Raw genomic sequence first — 11397 nt, forward strand, 5'->3', positions numbered from 1 at the left:
AAGAGAAGGAGAAGGATGAAAAGAAGGAGAAAGAGGAGAAGGAACAGGAGGAGAAGGAGGAGGAAGAGAAGGAGAAGAAGAAGGAGAAGGAGAAGAAGAAGAAGAAGAAGAAGAAGAAGAAGAAGAAGAAGAAGAAGAAGAAGAAGAAGAAGAAGAAGAAAGAAAGAAAGAAAGAAAGAAAGAAAGAAAGAAAGAAAGAAAGAAAGAAAGAAAGAAAGAAGGAGGAGTCCTCCTGACACAGAACAGTGAATTATTAACAACTACTCCTTAGTTCTAAAATTCTAGTCATTCCTCTTCTGTACTACATCATGTTGTGATGTAGGGTGAACAAAAGGGGAATGACTAGAATTTTAGAACTTGACCTACTGGTCACATGCTTCCCTCTATCTTCCAGACTGAATCCTGAACCAAGATTAAGTACATGTAATTGGGAAATATTTAACAGAATTTATAAAACTACAACTAAATGTAGATAATGTTAATATGTGGTTTTCCAAGTAAATGGGTGACCCATAGGGATCCTGATGCATGGTTTAGTGCCCCCCTTTTCAATTTGAGTAGTGTAGAGAATAGAGTGCTGAACATGGAGTGAAGATTAACTTTGGTTCAAATCCCACCTTTGAATTACCAGCTATGTGAACTTAAGCTAATCACTAAAGCTCTTTCGAGCCCCAGTTTCCTCCTACGTAAAACAGTTTAAAATGCCTTTCTTTGTATTTATCCCCAGCACATACTGCTATGTCTGGCACATAGTGAGGGCTTCATAAATACTTCTTGAATGACTGAATTGAGTTCTGGGCACATTTTTTAAAAAGACATTGAAAATCTGGAAAGTATCCAAAGAGAGGCAACTGTAATGGTGAAAAGCCAAGAGATGATGTGACATGAGAATCAGTTGGTGGAACTGGGGATGGATAAGCCCAGAAAAACACTTGTGCTTGAAAAATGCTATCTGTCTTCAAGTATTTAAAGTATTATTATGTGGAAGAGGGATTAGACTCCCTTATCATGGTTGACCCCAAAGGACAGAAGAAGGAACACTCAATGAGAGAAGGAATGATTTCATGTTTTGCCTTTTTTATCCCAGGACCTAGCATAGTACAAGACACATGATGGTTGGTTGATGGTCTAAAAATAATTTTAGAATGAATGTAAGGAAAAAATTCCTAATTGGAGCTATGGAAGTGGAATGAACTAACTTCCTCAAGTGAGAATGAGTGCCCTCCCCATCACTAGACATCAATAGCCTATGTTGTCAAGGAGATGCTAATTCTGGTATACATTGGCTTTGGGAGGTGCCTTTACAGAAGATTCTGTGCTCTATGGAAACACAATTGGCTTTGTGGTCCACATCTCAGCAGTGGGCTTCAGGACCCTGGAATGTCTGTCTTTCCCAGGACAGGACAGAAGAGAATGTGTTTCATAAGGATTTTACAGTAAGGACCAAAGATCTGAAACAATAAGTGACTAGGTCGACTTGGGGGAATGCAGTCGAGTATTTCATTGTAGCTGAGCCAATTTAAATTGCAATGAAATCCTCCACAAGCCGAATATTTGCTGGCGGTTTAACACTATGTACAGGACAGTACTTACACATCTCTTAGGGGGCATCTGAGCATATTGTGTTAGCAAGGGGAAAACCATCAAGAAATATGTAGCTTGTGCAGTGCCATTAATAACCACTGCCTGAGGTTCTATCCTGTGCCCTCCTTTCCAGTAACACTTGGCTTTCAAAGGATGGGATATTTTAGCAACTAGAGGAATTTTTCTAATGCTGTATTATAGTTCAGTAGATGAGGTGAGGTTTGAGCAGTTAGAGTGGAGAGGGCTAGAATTGAATATTTCAGTTTTCCAATGAATCTGTGATTTCAGTGATGTGAGCATTCTCTCCAATGACAGTGACCCAACCATGTCTGCCCATGCTAAACTTCCCAAAAGTTTGCCACATGGGGATCCACCCAATATGCCAGTTGTTCTTCCTCAAGGCTTGACAGCAAGAATGGATAATGGATAAGAAATCAAGAAAATTCTAATGGAACCCAAAGACTATCAGGGGGTTTTGGTTCTTACTGTGTGGCCAGCTCATCTTTCTTCTATCGTGTGTTTCTTTGGCTACATCCTTTGCACTATTTATTCTTTATAATTTTTTTTTGTGTACATCAGAGCTTGCAGAAAATACTCTATGCTTTCTGCTCCCTCCTCTCTTCTAGAAGGAACAGAGCAGAGTCTTACCTAGGCCTCTCACTTAGGTCCCTCCTGTTTCTATCCTGACCCCTTTCCTTTCTCACATTTGAGACTGCAGATTTATTCAGCTACACAAAAGCTAGCTCACTTTTGGCTTAAAAGCAATATAATGGCTCTCAGGTTTACCTTTCTCTGCAGTTTTGTGAGTTTATATCAGATTAAAAGTTATTAGTACAATCAATATCTCAGAGCTCCCAATTGAGAAAATTCCTAACATTCATTTAGAGGTTTAGCTCTGCGTTCTAATTGAAAGTCTGAGGTATCTCGAGCTAACTCCTGGAGCCTTTATGTTTGAGAAAAAATCAAGGCACAGGAAATATTTAAGTAAAAGAAGTGAGAAGCATATATTATGGTGTTTATTATTAGATAGACATGGGAAGGGGAAGTTGGGGAAAGAATAGACCTGTTGAGGAATTTCCCTCGGTCCTTGAAGAGGCAAATATAAACAATAGCTTTTGTAAAAGTCTCCTTTTCTGAGATGCTTGCACAGCCAGGTGTCAAAGTGAATTGAGTGTGAGGCCTGGAGTCAGGCACTTCCTGAGTTCATATCAGGCCTCAGATGCTAGCTGTGTGACCCTGGAGAAGTCACTTCATTCTGTTTGCCTCAGTTCCTCATCTGTCAAATGGACTTTTTCCACCAACTCAGCTCTCCTTTCACTTTCTCCTTTTTTTGTTGTTTTTTTTTTTTGGACAGTGGAAGGCAGGGCAATTGGGGTTAAGTGACTTGTCCAAGGTCACATGGCTAGTAAGTGTGTCAAGTGTCTGAGGACGGATTTGAACTCAGCTCCTTCTGACTTCAAGGCCAGTGTTCTATTCACTGTGCCACCTAGCTGCCCCCCTTTCTCCCTCTGATTTTTGTCCCTGTGCATCTAATTCTATTCAGTTTGGCTCATTAAGTCCCAGGTGGGCTGATGATACTGTGCTCCCACCATTCAAACTGCTCACCTCCTGAGGTATTCATTCTTACCTCTCAGACTGTCCCTTAAAGAGAGTGTGTATGTGTGTGTGTTTGTGTGTGTGTGTGTGTGTGTGTGTGTGTGTGAGAGAGAGAGAGAGAGGGAGAGAGAGACAGAGAGAGAGAGAGACTGATTTCCAGATCCCCTAGGCATGAGTCAAGCCTGCCTTCCAGTCCAAAGATGAAGATAGTTCCAAATCACTCTCAGGACTAAATGGGAATGCTGGTCTGAACTACAAATCACAGCATGTTGCCCAGTCCCCAAACCCCCGTTCCATTTGTAATGGCTTGTAGCTTGCTCACGCCTACCTCATGTCCTCTTTGCACTTTGAGTAATCCACAACTTGTATCCTTCAAAGACTGTAGAGTTCTGTGAGTCACAGCTATACATAAGCTCTCGCATTTAGAATACCAGCAGCTCAGTTAATGTTTATGGATGGTTTATAAACTGTGTGCTTCTTGCCACCCGTTGACCCATTTGCCCCCACTCTGTCACTGCACCTGCTAAAGTGGACCAAGATACATTTTCTTTGTCTTATGGGTTGCCATGGCAGAAGAACTCACCAAATGGGGAACCTCCTGGTGTCGGGCATCTCACTCACACACACACACACACACACACACACACACACACACATACACGTACACGTAAGGAAAAGATAGATTTGTGCGTGATTCAAGACCTATATACTGAACCCCAGGATCAGACAGGGACTCCAGGAAAGACCAGGACTTCTGAGAGAATGTATTCTTTGGGAGATGCCAAGATAGCATCCTAAAGAAGAAGAGGCCCTGTACTCAGAAGACCTGAGTTTGAATCTAGATTCCATTGCATACTAACTCTGTGACATGGAGCAAATCACTGGGTGAATGTGGAAAGGACTGGTTTTTAGCTGCCAGGCTTAATAGCATTTCACTGAGCAACTACATCTCCTTCCCTCCCTTCCCTGGGTCAGATCATGGCATTCTCAGCTGCCCCATAAAGATTCCAAGAATCTTCTGCAAGAAAACTTCACCAAGCTGAAATTCTCAGTTGGTATTGCTGGATACCAGAATCCAGAGTCACTGTCATAAGGCAGTAGACTGGTCTTAAAGGGCCAAGTCCCCTGTGAGTTACAATTCATCTTAAATAGGTGACCTGTGATTTTTTTTTAATTCTGGGAAGGGATGAGAGGAGCAGAAGTAGGAAGAGAAAGAGACAGCATGGCAATAGGAGTGGAAAAGAAATACAGAAAGCAAAAAATTTATCACTGCAGTCCTGCCCTAACTCCCAGCAAGCCGTCTTTAGCTAATACCTACTGCTCTCCTCGATCCAAAATAAATTCATTTCTCTATAACCCAGAATAATTGCCTGCCTTCTGTTGTGGTCACAGGTATAGATCCACAGTGGACTGCAGTTTTGGATAAATCATCAGAGCAAGGGCCCTTCTGTTCCTCTTCCTCAGGGTACATTTTTGGGGCCAATGAACTGAAGGGAGGCCCCTGTGCTAAATCTTTCTTGGGAAAATCCTGCAATTTTCACGGGTCCCACTAGAGAAGTATTCAGCTGTTTTCTTGAAATGGCAGTGCAGAAGCTCATAAATGGTGATGAAATTATACAGATTAGTAGAGGTCTTCATAGACCTCGAGGAGAATAGTTAGCCTTAACAAAAATATAGGCCACCTTTCCCATGGATGCTAATGAATGCTCTCTTTGCAGTTAAATAAGGAATTTCACTGGCACCAGAGTGAATTATTGACTCTGTATAATCTCAGAAAGAAACGTGTTTATACAAAGGCCATAGTAAATATAGGAGGGGAGGGGTTTGTGTCTGGGGACTGAAACTGAGGTGTCAGAGTGGGAATATGCAAATGACTTGAGAACTCAGATGCAGTCACCTGTTTTTTGAGCAGCCTATGTTCATCCTTGCTTTTAAATTTAATTTAATTTTAAAGTTAGCATTTTATCACATAGACCTGTGCTTGTGTCTATGTTGGGAGCTCTTAGGACACTACCCCCAACAACGGCTTTGCAATTTCTAGTCTTGGAGAGTTATCTCAGGATACTTCAAAGTTAAATGACATGTCCAAGGTCACACAGCCAGTCTGTGTCAGAGGCAGGATTTGAACCTGGTTTTCATAATGCTATCTACTTCTTCTTAACTGTTTGTCCTGACATGGGCCTTTTGCCCTTTGAGATAATAATAGATTTTGTTTGGGCAGCACCTTTAAAAACATGATCAGATTGCTTTCATGTGTCCTACTGCTTAGAAATCCTTTTGGAGGAATTTTGGGAGACCCAGGGTATCTGGGAAGTGTCAGCTTGGAAAAAAGGTCTCGAGTATTAATAGACCAGGACTGAGCAGAGGCCTTTTAGTCACTAGGGAGTCTAAACAATAGCTTTAGGTTTAGGTATGAAGCAAAAGAAGGAAAAAAGGATGGAAAGAAAAATTGGTAGTTCTCTGGAAGCCATGCACCAGATTTATATTGAGAAGACCTAGGAAGAAAATTTTTTAGCTGCCAGGCTCAATAACTCTCCACTGAGCAACTGCATCTCCTCCTGCCTCTTCCCTGGGTCAGACCATAGCATTCTCAGCTGCTTCTTGCCATGCCTGAAGATTCCAAACATCTCCAGCAAGAAAACTTCACCAACCTGGAATCCTCAATCCCTGTTACTGGATTCCAGATTCCAGAGTCATAAGTCTGCAGACTGATCTGAGTGTGAACTTTACCTTATATCTGGGGCTCAGTCTCTTCCATGAACTAGATGGTCTCAAAGTTTCTTCTGACTCTGGATCTTATGAACCTATGTTTCTTTTATATGGTAGTTTGTAAATTTAAAATCCTTGGCACACATCTAGGAGCTTATTCATAATTGTACTTCCCCTGTACACAAGAGGACTTTAATAGATGCTTATTAAGTGACTGATCAATTGAATGAATGAACAAGAATGAGAAAGGGATAAGATCTGCTTCTGTGATTTCATTAATACAGGGAATTCCTGAGAGAAACAGAGACAGAGAGAGAAGGTAAGATGTTCCCTACCAGTGCAGGTCAGCATTTTCTCTGCAACCTATGTAATTAAAGACTTTCCTAGGACACTGAGAGATTAAATGATTTCTCCAAGATCACACAGCCAGAATCCATCAGAGATAGGACTTGGTCCTAGATCTTTCAGGCTAGCTCTATATCCATTTTGCCTCTGAAGAAAGTAGGTGGTGAGTTTCCTTTGAAAGAAGACTGGAAATACTGTCAGAGCTCCCTTACAGTCAATGGGAATAGTTGAAGGCAAAGGGAGACTATGTAATAAGCTGGTGTGTTTGCTGTGTTCTCCAGGCCCAAGAAGTGTTCACACAGAGTCTCCTGAGCTTGGCATGTGAATTTTCACAACCTTTTTTTCCTGTTGAATGATGAATTTGATTTTAAGCTAGAATAGTCACGTAGTTTTTATAAACTTATGCTCCAATAGGGCTTGGGTTGCTGTTTATTTTATGTGTGTCTGGGCCTTTTTGAGGCATCTATTGCTATAATGCTTAGAATGTGGGAGAATGATGGGAAATAAATCTCTTCCTGGCCTCTTTTCCATGACACTTGTGTGAATTTTGAAGTGATTATGGGGAATAGTCAGAAATGGTGAAATTCTATAAATCTTATGCTCCTATCCAAAAATGAATTAAATATAATCACAAGGGGTAGAAAGGAAGGTGGGGGCCAGTCCACCCCTTATCACAGAATTATAGCATCATTCAGAGCTGGGAGAGGCAGCCACTGCCTGTGGGGTCTCAGAGAAAGCAACATGGACCAAAAAATTCTCCAGGTTTCAATATTCACTGTGAATCCTTGAGCCAGTGACTTCATCGCTTGTCTAATACTAACTCATAAAGGAATTGTGATCTGCTAAGTACACCCTTCCCTGTGAAACTTAAGGTCATTAAAGTCCATACACACATACATACATATATTCACATATTATTTGTTTTTGCTCATCTATTTATTTATATAATAGGCAACCCGGCATCAAGTGTAGAGGGTCATCCTGGGAGTCAGGGTTATTGGGAGGATCAAATGAGATAATGTAAAGCTCTTTATAACTCTATGGATAGGGAAAGGAACTAACTTTGGAGGAAGAAATTCCCTCTATCAGTGCAGGTTATCTACAATTTATCTTATCTACAATTTATAATCTTGGAGAGTTTCCTGGGTCAGCAGAGGTTAAGTGACTTGCTCAGGGTCACACATCACTAATGTGTGTCAGAAAGAGTACTTGAACCCAGGTTTTGCTTGTTCTAGGGCCAGGAGTTTGAAAGAGATTATTGGGAAGAGCTAACAAGAGTCAGATACTATCAATCTTGGACTGGTAGCCAAAAATGAGTTAATATAATAATAAGGAATAGAAAGCAAGGTAAGGGTCAGTCTACCCCTTATCATAGAATCATAGATCATAGCATATGCTGCCTTCTGTGGAGCCATAAAGAGTAGCATCAAAGCAGTTCAATCAATAAGTATTTATAAAGTGCCAACAAAGTTGCAGGGCTACAAAGACAAAAGTGAATTGGTCCCTGCCCTCAAGGAGCGTACATTCTATTTGTTCTTACAGTGATGATTTTTCTGTTGTGGTGCGGTCTCCCTCTCTCTGGCTGCTGTTCCCCCATAAAATGCCATTGAGATTATTTCTAATGCTACCCTCCTTTTCCAAACCTAAAAGTACAACGTTAAACAATAGGCCCAGTATGACCAGGCTTAAAGCCCACGATCTCACTGACAGGATTGTGAACAGCTGTCGTTTTCTGTCTCCTCAGGTGCTGTCTGCTGGGATTTCTGGATCTTTCTCATCTTTCATAAAGACAAGAGAAAGAGGAGGACCACACATAGAAGAGAGACAGACAGACAGACAGACAGACAAAGAATCAAGCTGACCCAGTGAAAAGGTGGTGAGCAGGAAGATTTCATCGGCCCTGATTTAGTCAACTCCCATGGAGAAAATCAGCTCTTTCTTCAGCAACCTCTGGAGTCTCATCTATACCAAACATGAACAGGGTCTCTTCAACACCATCTGTCTGGGGATACTGCTGGGGCTGCCCATACTGGTGGTTTTAGCCCTCCTCTTCATATGCTGCCATTGCTGCTGGAGTAGGCCAGGCAAGAACAGTGGGCCTTCAGAAAGGAAGAAGAAGAAAAAGAAGAAGGGGGAAGAGGATCTGTGGATCTCTGCTCAGCCGAAGCTTCTTCAGCTGGAGAAGAGGCCATCGTTACCTGTCTAACAGGAGGAAGGAAGCAAAGGCATCCTCCTCCTCAGACTTGGGATCTTAGATCCAGCCACCATTGTTCAGGGAAGAAGAAATCCAGGACGTGTCTACCCCGTGTAGTCCCCAGAGTGACTTCTAAAGCAAGAAACCCCAAAGCGAGCAAACAAAACAGCCTGAGGCCCATCGTGGCAAGCAAGCCTATATTTACACATGCAAGGGGGGTTTTAGTCAATCTGAGATGAGATGAGCAAGATTTAATAATACCCATTGCAATGGGTATATGCACATGCTCATACCTACATTAAAAAGGCAAATAGCCATGCTTGGGTATGCACAGCCATCCCCAAGGTCACAAAAGCACTGTTACGCACAAGCTTTGGGAAGGCTTGTGAATGCACCAAAAATAGGAGAAAAAAGTAGCGGACACACACCCACACCCACAACCAGGTACATAGGTAGGTGAACAAGTATATTACACACTTAGATTCACCACTTCACATCTGTATAGTCTCTTGTAAAGACATACCCAGCTCTGTGCATGTGCACAAACATTTTTTAAATGTCAGGAATGCTTTTATGGCCACTGTCTCTGTTGCTCAAACTTCTAGATATAGGTCAAGTTGTAACTGGCATAGGGCAAATGAATTGTGGGATGGGGAGGATTTTTCGGTCTCTCCATTCTGGTAGGGACAGTTAACTTTTCACCTGAAAATGCCCATGATACTTCTCATTGGGCAGTTCATGGCCTTTTCGGGGCCTGAGATATTACACAAATATTGGTTCACATTTACATGCCATGGCCCAGTGTTTTTGACCCTCACACTTGGGTTAACACTCAAGTTGTTAACAGGGTGGGTCAGATTGCATTTCTGCTCTCCTTACCTGAAATACAAGTGTTATACTTCCAAACATTTAGTGTTTAGTTCTCACCTTCAGGGCTATACAGCTGAGGGCCTTCCTCCTAGCAACAATGAAGAGAGCTGCCTAAAAGAGCCAGGTGAATGTTAATGGCCAGCAAGCTGTGGAAAACGAATGGTTAGGTTGAAGGTATTCTTGTCATGTCATATACCTATGTGGTCATGGTTGTTCAGGTGGAGAGATGTAAAACAGACATGGAAATTCAGGGTATCTTATACAAGGTGAAAGAAACTGAGGATTCAGTGCTGGAATTTGAACGTTGAATCCAATGGCCATAGGGTTGGTGGGAGCCAGTTGGGTGGGCATATGTTATATTGGAAGTAGGAGGCAAAGGCATAAAAGAATGGAAATGATGGTACTGAAAGAAATCAATGAAAGCCAATGGATGAGCCCCAGATACATTTTCTAAAGATCCGTGCTGCCAAGGGGACAGTAATTCTGTCCCTATACTGGAATACCTCAGAATGAAGCCTGGCAAGCTTTTCTTCCTGTTTATCACAAGACCCAACATAGCGCTTTTCTCCTAGCTGACAGTTGGTAAATTGCCAATTGTGTCAATGCTGATGATCATTGCAAGGGTGAATTTTTAACATCCTACCAACTCAAAACAAAGTCCCTACCCACTTAAGTGAGTACATCAATTTCTCTAATGGAAGAAGAGTTGTATATTGAATTTGGATAGTAAGGTACAAGAAAGAAACAAGAAAATGGTGCAGATGTTTGCAAAGATAGTTATGTATAAGCATACGTCCCTAGTAAGCATACATTAATCAAGATATATCCTCAGCCCATCCAAGGCTAAAGAACTTTGGGATGTAGGCCATCCTCCTTAAGGAAAATGTGGAGAACAGAGAATCCCAGTTAACAAATGAATGTGTTTCAAAAAGGAGTGTGAATTCTAAGCCAGTTTTTTTTTTTTTAATGGGAACCCATTTCCCCACGGAAGCAATGTTATAAAAGTTGTTCAGTGCCTAGACTACTTAAAAGCATATTTAACCCAATGTGTCAGTAATAATACTGAGACAGCCACTCATAGGGGATAGCTTTACTAAGTGTGGAGTCAGGAATTTCTCATTTCAAATCCTGTCTTTGATAGTAGCTGGGTGACCCTGAATAAGTCATTTAACTTCTGTATTCATAAAGTGATTGACTCCCCTAGGACTTACCTACTCAGCCATAAAAAGTGGGTGAAGGGAGCTCCAGGGAATGTTACAGAATTGGAAGTTTATATAGTGCTTTAAGATTTACAAACCACTGTCCTTAACAACCACGGAGAATATAAGTGGCATCTCTTTTGTAAATGAGAAAACTGAGTCCCCTCCCCCCCAGGTTGTATGAGTAACTGTCCAAGGTCATACAGCTAGCTAGCTTTGAATCAGGTTTCAAACTCAAGTCTGTAACTGACTCCCAGTCTATGATCAGTCACACTCACTGCCTCCAACATAAACCCGTACATTACAACCTACCCACCAAATTGTCCAAAAGCCTATCTGGAAAACCAAAAATGTCCTGGCAGAGGGAGACCCCATCCCACTGCTCTCCCATCCAGACTGTTTTCTGAGGCATGAAAAGCAGCACCGAATGGGTCTGAAGGGTTCTAAGGAGAGAAGAGAGTTGAAGGACATTTTTCTCATCTCTAAGCTAGAGCTGGGTGTTTTCCCCACCCCAGCTTGGGGAGAGTGGGGAAGGCAGAGAAGCGAGCCCAATGAGAGTGGGTGATAGGAAACAAAAGCAGCAGTCTCCTTGGGGAGAAGCCAACAATGGTAGCCTCTTGCAGGAACTTGAGAAATAGGGAAACAGCCTGCCAGTGGAAGCTTCTTGTGAGTTTATAAGTCATATGTTCATAGGTCTATCACAATATCATTCATTTTTTCTTCCTGCAAGGGAACCCAAACTTGGAAGGCACCCTAATATATTTCTGGTACCCTGAGCCCCTCACCCCTTAAAGAAAAATTGCCTCTGCCCTAGAGACTGATTTGGCACTGCTACCTGACATGTTAAAGATACTTGACAAGAAATGGCCCTGATAAGGCTTCCCATGTTTGAGACTCCCT

At 41.9% G+C, this 11397-nt stretch overlaps 1 protein-coding gene across 2 annotated transcripts in view; it reads left to right on the forward strand.

Annotated features, from left to right (window-relative positions):
• Positions 1–11391, forward strand: part of KIAA0040 (KIAA0040 ortholog) — a 34296-nt gene extending 22905 nt beyond the window's left edge. For both annotated transcript variants that reach the window (XM_069065519.1, XM_069065520.1), the window contains exon 4: positions 7979–11391. In XM_069065519.1, the coding sequence (XP_068921620.1) occupies positions 8153–8440 (288 nt within the window). In that variant the 5' untranslated portion in view covers positions 7979–8152 and the 3' untranslated portion in view covers positions 8441–11391. The remainder of the gene's footprint in view (positions 1–7978) is intronic.
• The last annotated feature ends 6 nt before the right edge of the window (positions 11392–11397 follow it).

The sequence above is a fragment of the Petaurus breviceps genome, unplaced genomic scaffold (assembly GCF_028583685.1).
Source record: "Petaurus breviceps papuanus isolate PSGF00001 unplaced genomic scaffold, PetGlider_PUasm1.0 90692, whole genome shotgun sequence".
Lineage (NCBI taxonomy): Eukaryota > Metazoa > Chordata > Mammalia > Diprotodontia > Petauridae > Petaurus > Petaurus breviceps.